Below are 17,182 nucleotides of genomic sequence, written 5' to 3' on the forward strand. Positions count from 1 at the left end.
GTTTGTATTCCCTGTGGGCAATTTTATGTGGAATTTACAGCACAGAAACAGACCATTTGGCCCACCTCATGTATGCTGGTGTTTATGTTCCACACAAGCCACCTTCCATCCTTCTTGATCACACTATCAGGGTAACCTGCAGCTTCTTTCTTCCTCATGTGTCACAATCTCAGGGTGCAGGGTAGGCCATTTAGGACAGAGATGAGGAGGAACTTCTTCACTAAGAGTGTGCTGAACCTTTGGAATTCTCTACCACAGAAGACTGTAGAGGCCAAGTCACTGAATATATTTAAGAAGGAAATAGATTTCTGGACCCTAAAGGTGTCAAGAGGTATGGGGAGAGCGTGGGAGTATGGGCATTGAGATACAGGATCAGCCATGATCATATTGAATAGCGGAGCAGTCTTGAAGGGCCAAATGACCTACTCCTGCTCCTATTTTCTATATTTCCACTTCCTTTAGAATTGTACCCTTTATTTACTGTGACCTCTCCTCGTTCTTCTGACCAAAACGTATCATTTCACACTTCTCTACATTAAATTTTATCCGCCACCTGTCTGCCCATTCCACCAGCTTGTCCGCATCCTTTTGAAGTCTATCACTATCCCCCTCACAGCTCATAACATTTCCAAGTCTTGCATCATCTTCAAATTTTGAAATTGTGACCTGTACATCCTGGTCTAGGTTATAAATATAAATCAAGAAAAGCAGTGGCCCCTCTATATACCATCCCCCAGTCAGAAGCAAGTAAAATTTTCTGTAATTCATGTTTTTAATTGCCTTGTATTAAACAATTAAACTGTTGCATAATGAAATTCTAGCTACGATAATGACTAATGATTCAAAATACCACATGGTTCGAAATAAAATGCCCACTGGCACTAATATTTTTCAATTAAAAATAATCTACCCCTGACATTTGGGGACTCAAATGATTAATACATAAGAAAGCAACATAATAGTAGATTTGGAAATGGTATGGCCAACACATTTTCTTAGAGTTCCTGCACCTCAAAATTTGGCACTACACTGATGACTCTATCACAGCCTCATATCTCCACCGACCCTCTCCCACTGCCCCACACTGTAGCAACCTCTTATCAAGTATATTCTAGTGATTTTATTTGTAGTATATGTGACAGGACACAGCACATGACCCCAGTTCACCGTTGTGACTATGCAAGAGCGTTAGGTAATTTGTGATTTTAAAACACAGGAACGTGAAAGCCAGAAGGCATGATTGATGTAGGCACCTTTGCAGATTTTTGAAACTAAATTAAAATTCTCAAACTGACAAAGTGGGATTGGAATTCATGTTCTCTGGATTACTAGAAAGAAAGACTTGCATTTCCATGGCATCTTTCATGACCACCGGACATCTCAAAGCACTTAACAGCCAGTTAGGTATTTTGGAAGTGTAGCTGCCGCTGTAATGTGGGAAATGTGGCAACCAATTTGCGCACAGCAAGCTCCCACAAACAGCCATGTCACAATGACCAGATAATCTATTTCTTGTGATGTTGATTGAGAGTTAAATATTATCGTAGTCACCAGGATTATCTCAGCTTCTTTTCAAAATGGTATCATGGGATCTTTTACATCCACCTGAGATGTCAGGAAGGGCCTCAATTTAATATTGCACCCAAAAGGCAGCACTTCTCACAACACGATGCTGGAGCGTTAGCATAGATTTTTGCGCTCAAGTCCTGGAATTGAACTTGAGCCCACAACCCCCTGACTCAGGGGTAAGAGTGGTACTGACTGAGACAGGCTTTTGGATTGCTGGCCCGGTAACACAGCCACTGACCAATGTGAAAATGGAGGCTTACACTGCAGTTTTGCTTGATTGCCTTTAGGATTCAAGAGAGTTGTTAAAACAGGGCTTCCCACACTGTGGGTCATGACCATGAGTGGGGCTCATGAGACGAGACTTTGGGGTTTGCGAGCTCCAAGGCAGGCTGCTTCAGAGCTCAGGCTGCTTTTTGACAGCTGTGAGGTCCCTTCAAATCCTCGGGTTTTATTCTGTTGGTGGGCAGGGCCTGATGGACTACACCCTGATGCTCAATTGCCGCTGCGACAAAAAACCCCTGTGAAACCGGTAGGTGTGCATTTGTTTTGGTAGAAGTCCCGCCATCCCATCAACTCCGCCAACACTCAACTCCAGTTCCCCCACCTTCGCCTGCTCGACAACTGAAGTCTCCCCCCACCCCCATCCCGCTCAACAATCCTTGTGCCGCCCACCCCCCCCCCCCCCCCCCCCCCCCACCACCCCCCTCCCTCCAGCCCTCCCTCTTCCTCTTCCTCCTCCTCCAAATTTTCACTCCAGGGTCACATGAAGTCTGAGGCATTAAAATGGGGTCACACCAGGAAAAAGCTTGGGAAGGACTGTCTTAAAACGAGCATTCTCCTCAAGGGAGAAGTTGAGTTACGTGGAGTCTTCTGATCAATGGTGGAGGAGCAGGCAAGATAGGCTAAGTAACCTTTGCCTTGTTCGGTGTTTTGATATATTAAGTCTGTTGTCAGCTGATGTCAATCAATTCTTCCCCCGAGCTGTTAACAGTTTGGCCTCAACATGTCTGAGTGATTTAATTTGCTCTCCAATCATTTCAAAGGGAGGCAGTGCCAGCAAAGTACTTACTGTATGTGAAGTGTGAGAGAATATGATTTCGTCTCCGATTGATACAGCAATGATAATCTCCCCTTTCCCCTTGAAGTAATTGAGAAAATCTTCACAGCTTTCAGCTGGGATGAATGTTTCTTTTCCAAACGCTGTCCAAAGATGTTTTTCTTTTTAGTATCTAGCGCACACATATGTAAATCAGAATGGTGACATTTAAATGCATGTTCGCTGTGAAGCATTGTTATTATTTCCTTTCTTATTTTTTATTGTTGTATTTCTCCTAGCGTTTTTTATTTGTATTTTTACAGGCTTCTGCTACAGGCTGGAATCGATATCAATCGTCAGACAAAGGCTGGAACAGCTCTACATGAAGCCGCACTGTGTGGGAAGACCGATGTGGTCCGTTTGCTACTGGAAGTAAGAGTCTTTGTGAGAGAAACAATTTGGACCAGGGGCCATCACACAGCAAGCCCTGTTAGACTTGCTTGCGCACATGTATGGTTCAAATTTTTTTTTTTGCTCACTGTGATGCCTCTACAGTTAAATAGCCCAAGCAACGTGTCTTGTTTAAAGACAAGGACAACAGGGACAAACGGGACAACAGGGTATCTCCTTAACTAATTGGAATTTAAATTAAGATTTAAACAGAGGAAGGACTGAAGGGGGGTGAATTAGAGTTTATGAATTCAATGTAAAATTAGCTGCTGAAGAGAGGGGGAAAAGATTGGAATGAGGGACTGAAAGAGGCAGAAAAGAAAAGTAAGGAAAAAAGGTTGAGCATAAAATTTGATTTTATTTATATCTCAAACAACTATTCACACCCTGAAGGAATGAGACTCCAGACTTCACAGATGCTGGCGGATCTGCTATCTACTTTCTTTTGCAAAACAATTACTGATTATCCAATTATATTATTAAAACAGCTATCGATTCTCCAGTGAAGTGTGGGCATTTTCTGGGTGTGGGAAAAACAGTGTTTAGCATTACAAGATTTTGATGAGAATGAGTTAATTTTTACAGTATATTTATTTGCAAGAGCAGTTCTGTAATATTGTTGTCAAACTACGGAGTTCAAATGAAGTTCTTAGCAAAGTACATGGAAAAAAATGTCCCTGTCTCAGTGAGTGCATGTACTGCCTGATGACCACAGTGCAAAGTTCAATTAGTGGCAGAAGGGGCTCAATGGAGGGGTCTATAACTGACCTCAGCATTCCTGGGGTACCACAAGTGGAAGGCTAGTAAGGCTCCAACTGTGGTGAGACCACTGCCTGACTGAGCTCGACTGTGATGCCTCTATAGTTCAATCGCCCCAGCAACAGGCAGAATCTTCCGCTCCTACCAGCAGCGGGAAGTGTGGCAGGCAGGGGAGCTTAATTTGGTGTGAGGTCAAAAATCAGTTTCCTGACGTCGGGGTGAACTTTTGGAAGGTGTTCTCTGGACATTAAAGGCGGGAATACCAGGAAACAATGTCGGGAAGCCCTTATGCATACATTAGCATGTCTTGCATGCCCAATAAAAGGCCACCTCGCTGGAATTAATCCCACCCCCCCCTCCAAATCAAGCCCTGCGCCAGCAAGGAATTGGAACATTCAGTTTTACGTCTGCATATAAGTGGCGTGCGCCCGGCAATGTGGACGTCTTCCATGATTAACCTTGAGTTGCCGCTGCATTATCCTCTTCGGGGAGCGTCCGTGAATGCCAGCCTGTGCTTGAGGCCGGGCAGCGGCAGCGCAAGTTGGATGGAGGATGACCAAGGAAGGGTTAGCGGGGAAGGGTGGAGCAGAGGCCTGACAAAGGTAGAAGGGATAGTGCAGGCTGTCCAGGTGCCCTTTAACTATGGTGCCTGGGCCTTCAACCCATGAGGTAATGGCAGGGACGGCGACTTCCTACGTGTCCCGCCTTGAGAATCAGCGAGCGCCTGGTGGATGCTTATTTAATGAGCTGAACAGCATAAGATTGTATGTGGTCAGCCGTTCCACACCCACCCACCCCCTCCCCCTCACCCCCCAGCGGAAATCACTCCCACCTCCACTCCCGTCTCCAAACTTCACCCACGATGAGTGAACGTTGCATTTGACTTCTTTCTCAGACTGCCCATTTAACTTGTTTTGGAAGAACTCAGACAGGAGAAAAAGGGGTTAATTTCTCATTCCGATTCTTCGGAATGGTTGTGTTGGTATTGGGCAATATCAGTAACCACCAAACTGATGTAATTGTGTGAAATGCCCCTCTTTATTATTTAACATTGGTCTTAACACACTTGTGTTAACCAGGCTAATCCCTTCATTAAAAAAACAGAGCTCTTTGGTACAAATACCCTGCGAATATTGCACAACATGATCCAAACCCGTACGGTGAGGTAGATCCTGATTTCAATATAAATAAAAATGGGGAGAGATGTAAAATCTGCCTGCCAACTCGCTCTCACCTATACTACATTGTTGAGAAAACTGTCAAGACCTCTACCCTGATAATTTTACAACCATTGTGATTTGAAACCAAAATGGGGCTGCCTCCAAAGTATCTTCTTTCTATTTCAAACATAGCCATTGGTCGATACTTATCAATGTAAATTGTGAAATGATCCCAGTTTCAAACTTGAATTTGTAGCTTTTAGCCCTTTTACTCACTCGATTTCTTCATTCATTGGGAGTCTTGAGCATTATCATTGGTAGATATAAAGCTTCTACAGTAATTACACATTTTACATACTTAAAGTTATTTGATTTCATTGTGTTTCAGAGTGGGATTAATGCACACATCAAGAACACTTACAATCAGACAGCCCTGGACATTGTTCATCAATTCACAGCAACGCAAGCAAGCAAAGAGATCAAACAAATGCTCAGAGGTAAATTTGAAAGCGTAAAGATGTTTCACACTGCTCCGTGGTAGACTCTGCAACCTACAATAAAGAGGGAGGAGCTCGCACTTACATGGTGCCTTTCCTGACCCCTGGACCCAATGCATTTCATGCGCAACAAATTACCTTTGAAGTGTTCTAATGTCGGAAATCTGCCAGCTGCTTTGCACACCGCAAGTAATGTCTCTTCCAAAAGATGGCACCACTGACAATGCAGCACTCCCTCAGCCTAGACCATGTGCTCAAAAACCAACCACCCTGCCCCCCCCACACTCCCAGCACTGGTCGCTCCACATGTCAATCTCGTGGTACACCACCTTCCCACACTAATTGGAAAGCAAAGTGATTCTTCATTACCTGAATGAATGATTCTCGCCAATCAAACAACCATTTCCCCTTGCCAATATTGTTAAGATAAAATAAATGAAAATATTTCCTGCTACATCCTTACGCAGTGCCTGACAACCCAGTGCAACACCTTGACTGGTCCCCAGATGCCTACAGATAATGGTTCCTCTTCCTGCTTTTTCAGATGCCTCCGCTGCCCTGCAGGTCAGGGCTGTAAAGGACTACTGTAACAATTATGACCTGACCAGCCTTAATGTGAAAATGGGGGACGTTATTACAGTAAGTGTGATATTTCAATCAGCTTCCATATCCTGTGACTTTGTTGGACTCTGTTTCTGATTAACACCTGTCGGATTGCCCCAGGAAAATGAGTAATGCATGAAAAACCTCCAAATAAATTTTGGAACAGTATGGGCTATTCAATGGACAGTATTGATTATAGTGGAATGAAAAACTCCTTGTTGATGCAATAAAGAGGGGTTCATGTACTTTCTATTCATTCCATAAAGCGAATGGTGATCATCCTCTTTTACAATGGGGGCATTGGCCTTATCACCACATACCATTGCTTTAGCCTGTAGTAGTTCATGGAAAGCCTTTCGTTTCTATGGGCTGCTTGTATTAGCATTTTTTTTTTTGGAAAAAATATACTTCATTCATAAAATATCTGAAAGATCCTTACAGAACATTTCAAAATGGCCATCACCAAAAGTGCAATAATATTCAAGTTTTCCACATAGATCATGTGGCACCCTGAGGAACTTCAATACAATCAATGAACATTACAGACATTTCAAAATGATCATAACAGACAATCAGAAGTGCAGTGGTATTTATGTTATCTATATAGATCATGTTGCACTCTGAGGTGCTTCAATACAATTCTGATACATGTAATATTCACTGCATACATTCAATATGAGTCGTACAGCCCGAGGGGTCTATACAATTCCCAGCCCCTCGGTGCACTATGGCAGAAAGGTCTTAGACAGCGACCCTTCCCCATTGCGCCTTTGCGGCGGCTGCCCCAAGCTTTACTGCGTCCCTCAGCACGTAGTCCTGGGCCTTGGAATGTGCCAGTCTGCAACACTCGGTTAGGGACAACTGTTTGCGCTGGAAGACCAACTAGTTTTGGGCGGACCAAAGAGCGTCTTTCACCAAGTTGATGATCCTCCAATTGCAGTTGATGTTTGTCTCGGTGTGTGTCCCTGGGAACAGCCTGTAGAGCACAGAGTCCTGTGTCACCACGCTGCTCGGGATGAACCTTGACAGAAACCACTGCATCTCTCTCCAGACCTTCTTTGCAAAGACACTACTTCTATTAACAAATCCTGACCAGGACAGCCTCTCTTGCCTTTAGCCTTCAATTACTTTTCCTCTCTCCTTCTCCTAAACTTTCATGCCTCTCGCTATTTTATTGATAGTGTAAACAGTCTGTGCTTTCCTCTGTCTCAATCTGTCACTGCCTACACACTCTTCTCCCTTTCCTACATCTCCAAGATGTAAAATCCAAGCCCCACACAAATTGCATTAATTCCCAGGACCTCCAAACCGTGTAACCCTCCCCCACCCACTCCCGCTGCCCCCAGCTCCCTCATTCCTTCATTGTTTAAAAGCAGCCAGCTGATTAACATGAACTTTATTGTTGGCAGTGCCCCTCACTGGCATTTCACCCTTTAACTGAGCTTCCCAATAAATAAACAGACCCAGCCATGAAATGGTTGCAGTAGAAAGGAGGACCTCGATGGCATGTTTATATTGCAAAGCCACTCTGCCGTTCCCTCCCCACCCCTGAACAGGTTAAGGCAACTGGTGCTCTGGGTTCCCCGAGGTCCCATTGTGGAGCAGAAATCAAAGTAGAGGTCAGTAATATAGCCAATCACATCAAGCTTCTGGTCGCAACCTTTCCTGATACCAGGGAAGAGACCGTGCAATGCGGAAAGCCCCTGCTGTGGCTTCAGCAAGTGGACTGACACCAAGGGCCGGATTTTCACAACCAAGGTGTGTAGCTTGAGTCAGGAAATTTCCCAGCTCACCGAAGCCGCCTCAATAAAGGAGTACACGGAATCATGAGATTTTCACTCCGGGGGTGGGTATGGATGGAGTCAGGCCTGCCAACCCTGGAAGCAGAACGTAGGGAGCTAGGGATGTTAAGGTGGGCTGGTTAGAAAGCCTGCCTCAGTTGTCTGGGACTTCAGTTGTTTCGGAAGCTGTTAGGACCTCTCGCCTCATCCCTCACAGCATCTCAACCCCATGGCCCCCTCATACACTCCATGCCAACTGAGTGCCAACGCATGTCCCCACCCATCCCAACATGACCTCTCATACCCTCCATGCCACTTCCGCAGTTGCTCACCCAGTGTGTACCATGGGCAGAGCTTAGGAGATGAAAGCAAACCTCCTAATAATCTAATTAATACAGCTCTCACTCCCACATACTTGGTGAAAAACCTCACCACTCATAAAGTCCATTCAAAGATTTTAAATCCCCTCAAGTGGTTAATCTTTTATGAAACAAACTTATATTCAGACCCCACATCAAAGACAGCTAATCCTTTAATAGCCTCTTAAGCTGTCAATCAAACTGTGAATTAAAATCCCTGCTGAGATATTTGTAGCTTTTGAAATTCAGCCAAGCATTCACAATGACATAATCATAACCCTTCGGGAAATAGCAACAAAGAATTCTATTAAAACTGCACAACCAGATGCAAAAGATGTTCTCTAACCTGAAGCAGATGGCCTGTGAATCAAAGCAGGCCAGCAGAGAGTTTTTAATTAATTCCTAGTTACAGCTGCAGCCTGTTTTTTTTAATGTTTAAAGAGTGGAGAATTTAAAAATCTTTAGATCATGACAGTTATACAGACTATATCCACCTTTCAAGAGCATTTACGTCTACTCTGCCAATTCGTGACTGCCACACTGCGGTTGAGACCCTTGCAACAGCCAAAAACAGAGTTTGTTTGAACCCAGCACTGAGTTCAGATAGGCCTGCCGAGTTTGGATTTCCATTCTGTGCCATTCATGCCCCTTCCCCTTTCTCCTGCTGGCAAAAATTGGATCTGTCAGAAATGGAGGCAAGACTTCGGCACCCAGGTCCCGTCTGCCATTGTTAAATGCATGTGGAGTTTCCCTCTATGTTTCCCTCTGGTCACCCTTTGGAAACACAGCCTGTGTTCAGATGGGGCTGACGTGGTCTAGCAGATCTTTAGAACCCCATGCAAACACACAAAATTAACAACTGGACAGGACCAGCTGGCCTATCAAGTCTGCGCCACACCTCATGGGGGCTGAAATCTTGTGACTAGACTTTTCCTTACCTCCCCCTTCTCCCTAGCCATATCATCCTCTGGGAGTGGCAAAAACAAACAGAGAAAAAAAATCTGGGGTCAACGAGGGATAATAACACTCTAGAAAATTCCTCTCCCGTCCCCTCAGTTGATCATAACCAGTCATGTACCAATTACTACCTACGAAGATATTTGCCTTCAATTTGATGTGATCCCTGTGCCATTCAGGAACCCTCTTGAAGGTAATGCAGTGCCCACCACACCAGCTGGCAGTGTGTTCTGAGGCATGGTGACCATGGTGTTATGGAGACAAGGATCTTTCTGATGGGAATGACTCTAAGGGGTCTCCGCCCTTTACTTCCTTACGGCTGGTGATAGGATATCCCAGGTAGCGGTAATGATACCAGGATAGTAATCCAGAGGCCTGCTCTAATGCTCTAGAAACATGAAGTAGACCCCATCATAGCACCTGAGGGAATTTAAATTTCATTCATAAATCTGGAGTAAAATGCTAGGCCCATTAATAATGATCATGGGCAGAATCTTGCCCTTGTCGGGTAGGATTGGCAGGGGTTGGTTAGGAAACCGACCGTCACCCGCGATCGAGGCTGGAAGGCGATTTCATGCCGGCGGGCCAATTAAGGCCCGTCTGGCGTGAAATGCGAGCGGCTACGCTCAGCGCTGCCTGTGCGGGCGGGGGTGGGGGGGAGGAGGTCGAGCGGTGCGAGCACGAACTTAGTGCTTGCGCGCGAGTGCACACTTGATAATCTCCCTAAGGCACGGAGCTGCCTCAGGGAGATAAAGCGTTTTTTTAAAAAAAAAAGGGATTAAAAATGTCTTAAACCATGTCCCCTCATGCGACTCTGTCACAAGAGCAGGGACATGTTACTAATTAAATTTTAAAATTTTCATTTCATTATTATTTGCTTTAAGCAACCTCATCCCACCCGTGGATGAGGTTTCCTAAAACGTGTAAAGGTGGCTTGGCCTTTTCACCTGCCCGCCAACCGTAAGGTTGGACAGGCAGTGAAAAATGTTAGCCAGTTGACACTTTAATGGCCTTAACAGGCCTTTTAATTGACCGAAATATCGCTCGACTGCGCGTTGACATCGAGATGCTCGCCCAACGTCATCCCCCCGTCATTTTATGCTCGAGCGGATCGGGGCCGCACCCACCCACCGAGCTAAAACGTTTGCCCCATGAAACCACCAGACTGTTGCAAAAACTCACCTGGTTCACCAATGCCCTGCAGAAAATCTGCTGTCCTCACCTGGTCTGACCCACATGTGACTCCAGACCCACAGCAATCTGGTTGCCTCTTAACTGTCCTCTGAAAAGGCTGAGCAAGCCACTCAGTTTTACCGAACTGCTGCAGGAAAAAGCATTGTACCTCCACCAGATGGATTGCAGCGGTTCAAGAATACGGGGCCCACCACCACCACCTCCTTAAGGGCAGTCAGGTGTGGGCAATAAATTCTGGCCTTGCCCCCAATGCTCTCAGCCCAGGAACGAATTGAAAAAAAATGATTTAGAAACAGACCATCGCCTTGTGTGGAGATACTGAGTGACACAGGGAGACAAAATGGGGAATGGCGAGAGTAAAAACCTCAACAGTTAATCTATCTCATGCTTCCACAGTGAAGAACGTTGTTTCTGATGGGAGAGTTTGTTATTTTGAAACTTTGAAGGGGATCAAGTTCTGATTTGCAAATAAGTGAATGTTTAGTTTACCAGTGATGAGTGGAGTAATTAAAAGGAGTAAAACAAAAACAGAATTACCTGGAAAAACTCAGCAGGTCTGGCAGCATCGGCGGAGAAGAAAAGAGTTGACGTTTCGAGTCCTCATGACCCTTCGACAGAACTTGAGTTCGAGTCCAGGAAAGAGCTGAAATATAAGCTGGTTTAAGGTGTGTGTGTGGGGGGCGGAGAGATAGAGAGACAGAGAGGTGGAGGGGGTTGGTGTGGTTGTAGCGACAAACAAGCAGTGATAGAAGCAGATCATCAAAAGATGTCAACAACAATAGTACAATAGAACACATAGGTGTTAAAGTTAAAGTTGGTGATATTATCTAAACGAATGTGCTAATTAAGAATGGATGGTAGGGCACTCAAGGTATAGCTCTAGTGGGTTTTTTTTTTAAAGGAGTCCCTTTTCAGTCAGTCCCTAGCAATACTGCAGAGATACAGCAGGTGGTGCTGCACACACAGCCATCACCATTAACAAAATATTGCCAAGGTATTAACCACTTCTCTATCAATCAGCCAGCAACCATCACATCAAGTAGGAGTGGAACTGTCCTTCATAAGGATCTTTAGACAAGGTTTTCCTCATGGTTGTCCTGATACCATTAGGAATTCACTGAGACACCGATAAATTAGTTAGAATGCCTGATTTTACCTTCCGCAGTCTGACAGAAGCGGGAGGGGTGGTTAAACTGCGAGACCCCTTTCCTCTTCTCACTGTACTGACCTAACCTGCTCTTACAATCTCAATCTTTCTAGATTTAGCCCATCTTTTCTCTTACTTCTATTTTCTCACATCATGTTTCATCTTGCTTTTATCATAACCTCATTTATTATCTTCAGCTCTTTCCCAAACCTGATCACATCCAGGACAACACAGAGAACAAATACTGAAGGATGGGAGCAGCACATTCAATAGAAATGGCAGCACAATTTCAGAGAGGAAATAGTCAGGGTGCGGCTTAACCTGCCTTAATGGTTCCTATGGGCCTTACAGATTTACAGGCTGCACGTGGTGGACTAAGAGAAGGCCTCAGGCCCATTATTTATTTGGCACACTAATTATTCTGTCAAACTCAGCCTCCATGGCATCCACTAAAAGGATCAAAAGTCATCAAAGTTTCTTCCAAAGATGTGTATTTTCTTTGATTTCCCTGAAGGTTCTGGAGCAGCATCCTGATGGGAGGTGGAAAGGATGTATCCATGACAACAGAACTGGCAACGACAGAGTGGGATATTTCCCATCGTCTATTGCGGAGGTGATTAACAAGAGATCAGGTAAAACACAAATATGCCTCTTCGTCTTTGTCATACGAAGCCCGATTAAATGCGTTTCAAGATGCTAAGCAAAAATGTATCAAGACATTTGAGTCTTTTGCTCTAATGAACTGTCTTTAGTATTGATTTCTATTGTACCTGTTACGGATGAGGGAACCTGGTGTATATTAATATTCATTATTTAGTCACTTGCAAAATGAGGAATCAAGCAACCGTAACACCTCCAAATGTATGATTTTTATAAAATAGAAAATAATTTTTCTTGCTATTTTTAGATTTTTATTTTTAAGTATTTGAAACTCAGCCATTGTTATGCATTATGTCATACATAACTAAATGTGTTCAAAAACAGATAAATTTGCAGTGAGTTCATAAAATGCATAGTTTTACAAATACAGCTTCACAAAAGGAAATAGCTGCTGAAAGTTCAGCAAGTATCGTTTGTTTAATTTTAAGCATCGGTTCAGGGCTGGACTTTGTATTTCTGTGTAAGTAGTGATTGCGATTAGAATGTTTGTGTAAATGGTGATTGAGGTGGGAGTATTTGTGTAAGTAGTGATTGAGGTTGGAGTATTTGTGTAAATGGTGATTGAGGTGGGAGTATTTGTGTAAGTAGTGATTGAGATTGGATTGGCTGTGTAAATAGTGGTTAAGGTGGGAGTGTTTGTGTAAATGTAGTGACTGAGATCGGAGTATCTGAAACAAATTAAGAGGTTTTATATTAAATGTCTGGGAGTAGGAGAGTGACCCTGAAATGGAGACTGATGATCTCCTCTGCATCAATGCTTCTATTTCTTGAGGAAGGTGATATCGCCTGTGAATCAAACCAAACTATTAATGTGCAGGCAGGGTCTAATGCCAACATACAGAAGTGACACAAACCTGATTTTCTGATCCCATTGAGTGTCTGAAAGTGATCGGTGTGATGGTGGGTGAATGGTGCACCTGTCATGGACAATGTAATATCACAATCAAGAGCCTCCATGTGGCATCATCACAGACCCCTCACCCCATTCTCCAACCACACAGGCTAGTAAATGCAACAGAAAGTATAGACATTCCAATTGCTGGAGATCAGAGCGAACCCTCCCTTGAGCAGATTTCCAAGTATTTGATATTGTAAACCTTATTTCAATTTAATTTAAAAACAGCCTACCTATTAGAGCAAGGCTCTATTGACAGATCTCCACTCACAGATACCAGGATAAAGGAGAGTCCCACGATGGAATTTCAAATTACCTGGGGAGGACAGTGAGCTGTTTGTGCACACAGAGATATCAGTATCTCCTTTCTCCATTCAGACAGTGATCTTCGATTGGTTTGAAGAGGTATAGCTAGCTAAAATCAAACTGACCTGGTCGGGATGAATCAGGATCATTCCATGTTTCATCTCTCATCGCAAATGAGGGTTGTTCCTGTCTGAATTCTGACCTATTGGTGGAGGTTTAATGTATTCCTAGCTAGGGCTTGCTCTTTTAGACACAAAAATGGAAAGTGCTGGAAAGCTTCAGCACATCTGGCAGCATCTGTGGAGAGAGAAACAGAATTAACTTTTCGAGCCCAATGTGACTCTTCTTTGGACCCTTTAAGCCAATCGAGTCAAAGAGGCCAGTCAGGTGCCAACAGGGACGTGGGGTTCAGTAAAACAATGAGCCTTTCTGCACAACATCAGCTTCACATTCTCTCTGCCACAGGCTTTATTTATGTCCCCCAATTGATGTGGTGCAAAAAGTGGTCACCTGATGCAGTTAATAGTTTCATTATCAATTTTTTTTTGTTTGTTTATTGCTTTTTGAGATTTGGGGGTGTTGCTGGCAAGACCAGTTTTTATTGCCCATCCCCAAATGCCCGTGAGAAGGTGGTGAAGAGCTGGTTTCTTGAATATAACTGAGTGACTTGCTATGCCACTACAGAGAGCAGTTAAGAGTCTGGAGTCAAATGTACGCCAGGCCAGGAAAGGACAGCAAGTTTCCTTTCCTAAATGACATTCCTGAACCAGTTAGGTTTTGAGAACAATCTGACAAATTCATTTTTTTTTTTTGCTGATGCCGTATTTTTATTTCCGGATTATTCAAACCGAGCTCTCAAGCTGTCCTGGTGGGATTTGAATGGGGTCGGATTTCCGCTATCAAAGTTGAGTTCAGCAATTTCCCGAATCAGCAGGCCAACCTCAGTTTAAAGCACTCCGTTATACCTGATTTCTGCCCCAGAGAGGAGCTGAGGGATAGAATAGGGCCCGCCGACCCGGGAAGCAGATCATAGGCAGCCACAGGGGTGAGTGAGTGCCAAGGTGTACTGGTCAGAAGACCTGCCTCGGTTCTCTGGGACTCCATCCCAATTGTTTTAGAAGCTATTAGGCCTTCTAGTCCTCGCCCCTCACACCCCATCATTCTCCCACCCACCCCCCATGTCCCCTCCATGCCAACTCATACCCTCCATGTCACCTCTCTGCCATCTCATACTTCCATGCTGTCTCCATAATCACTCACCCAGTATCCATTGTGGGCAGACCTCGGGAGCCATGTGGGAATGAAAAAAATTGAACTTCTAACAATCTAAAAGAGCTTTCAGTCATACACAATCGATACAGAAAAAACTCTCATTCATGAAACATTCAAAGATTTTAAATCCCCACAAGTGTTCAATCTGTTATCAAAACAAACACTTATCCACTTACAACATCAAAGACAGCTAATCCATTAATAGCCTCTTTAAACTGTCAATCAAAATGTGACTCAGCAATCCTTGTTGAGATAAGTGCCTTAGGGGCTTTTAAAACACAGCCAAGCATTCATAATGACCTCAGCTGTAGTCAAGGCACTTGGAAAATGTCAACAAAGAACTCTATTGAACAGATGGAAATGTTTTCTTCTAACCTACATCAGGTGGCCTGTCAATCAAAGCAGTCCTGCAGCCAATGCATTTTTAATTCTAACTGACAGCTTCAGCCTGTTTTTCTTTTTTTTCATTTTTAAAGGGCTGTGAGGCTAGAGGATCAATTGAAAATTTCAAAATTGTAATTGACTTATTTTTGTTAGTTAAAGAAATTAAGGATTATGGAACCAATGGAGTCAAGATCCAAATCAACCATGATTTTATCGAATGATGGAGCACGTGTGGGGGTTGAGGGTCGGGGGTGGCAGGAGGCAAAATGACTTCCGCCTGTTCTTATGTTCCCATGTAAGTGAAAATGTCGGGGTCATAAATGGCACAGTGACTTCTAACTATGATAGCTACAGTGATGCAAAAACAGGGTCAAAGATGAATATTATTTTCTGGATATGCTAAGATACCTATTGCATCCAAAGCCTGCCTAAAAGAATAAAACACCAAGACAGGAATGTACAAAATGGTGTAGCCTTTGAAAACATCATTATGCACTAACCAGCAAATTTGTTGTGCTAATACATATTAATGTTCTGGGACATGGTAACAGTTAAAAGGTGTTAACTATTATTTGCTTACAACATTTTAAGTTTGAGAATTTTTATTTTGTTGTTGCTTTCTACATTTTGCTTTTTCTTTTTCATTTCTTTGTTTCAACATTTTAGGTTCTTGGGATGCAGTTATTTATGCCCACAGTTCTCAGCAATATCACAAGATACAGCTCACGGCCTATGGCACAGCAATAGTCAATGGTGACTCCTCTCATCACTTTAATTCCTTGCCACCACCCCCTCCACCTCCTCCTTTCCATCATCAGCCACTTTTCAGTTCCTTTGGTTATCACAGAGCCAATAGCAGTATAGAAGAATTACCTCATGGACAAGGTAGTCTATCAAATGCTTCTTTCTTTAATTTCGGTCCAGGGTTTCCCAAAATGTCATCTCAATAAGGTGCCTCCCAATTTTTTTGGGAACCAATACATTTCCAATCTGCTAAACGTTAAACCCAGATATGTGTTGCTTCCCTGCCCCAGATCTGCTCCCATCCCCACCTACCCCCAACTTTATTGGTTACTTCTGGGAAACCCTGCGTTATTCTTATGAGAAACTAATGTGCCTAATTTTCATGTGTTTAATTTTTTAAGTTTCTTGGTTTTGTTGAAGGATGGATAATTTTAAAAGAACTGGCAGAATCATGTACTAAATAGTAATAATTTCATTTAGGGAGCATTGTCACATCAATAAAGAACCAGAGCTCAGATGAGGAATAATTTGTTTTTACATATCAAGTTGGTATGACCTGGAATGCTCTGGCTGAAAGGCTGGTAGAAGCAGATAGTAGCTTTCAAAAGAGAATTGAATAAAACACTTGTGAGGGAAATAAAACATTGCAAGGCTGTGATAAAAATGCAGGAGAATGAGGAGCAATTGGAAAGCCCTTTCAAAGAGCCACCACAGACACAATGGGCCAAATGGCCTACTTCTGTGCTGTAAGAGCCCATGGTGCTATGAAAATGTGTCAAAGCACTTCAAACTGTGGGAATGACTTTCACTTTGTGCAATGGTGCAAAATGAGTGATAGTGAGTGGTTCAGCCTGTTTTGCATCTCTCATGGCTTTTATCTCCATTTTAAAGTCAATAGGAATAGAGATCGGGGAAGATGTAAAGCAGACTGGCAATTTGGGATCATCCATTTTATACCATAGCACAAGCTCAAAGTCTGCCTTACACTGAGCTATGTTTTGAAATAAAGGGAATTGTTATAGTAGGGAACAAGTCTGGTAGCTGAGGTTTTGGGACTGCCAGTGAAGGCTCGATCTCATTTATCAACAAATTTTGTCCATAACATTCACAGTCCCTTTGGGCAACCTCTTCTTATTATGGTGAAGGGCTCCCGCCAGTCCCTGTGAAACAAAATAAGCTTGTGTACAAAGCTCACAGACAATAACGTTGAAGGAGACATGATCCTCATTTTTAAAAATTATAATGAGAAATGAAACAAGTTAAGGCAAATAGATATGGAGAAGTCCTTTCTGAAGAAGCTTTAGAAGTAAATTATGGGGTGTAAATGGATGCTAATGAAGCCTAATAAATTGCTAAATGCAGCTAATGATATAATTATTTCAAATTTATAGGATAACTTCTAGGATAAA

General features: G+C 43.3%; 1 protein-coding gene across 1 annotated transcript in view; it reads left to right on the top strand.

Annotated features, from left to right (window-relative positions):
* Nucleotides 1-17,182, top strand: part of caskin1 (CASK interacting protein 1) — a 651,886-nt gene that overhangs the window by 534,386 nt on the left and 100,318 nt on the right. The window contains exons 7-11 of the mRNA XM_041206678.1: nt 2,929-3,037; nt 5,363-5,471; nt 6,016-6,110; nt 12,027-12,144; nt 15,696-15,914. Coding sequence (XP_041062612.1) covers nt 2,929-3,037; nt 5,363-5,471; nt 6,016-6,110; nt 12,027-12,144; nt 15,696-15,914 — 650 coding nt within the window. The remainder of the gene's footprint in view (nt 1-2,928; nt 3,038-5,362; nt 5,472-6,015; nt 6,111-12,026; nt 12,145-15,695; nt 15,915-17,182) is intronic.

The sequence above is a fragment of the Carcharodon carcharias genome, chromosome 15 (genome assembly GCF_017639515.1).
Source record: "Carcharodon carcharias isolate sCarCar2 chromosome 15, sCarCar2.pri, whole genome shotgun sequence".
Lineage (NCBI taxonomy): Eukaryota > Metazoa > Chordata > Chondrichthyes > Lamniformes > Lamnidae > Carcharodon > Carcharodon carcharias.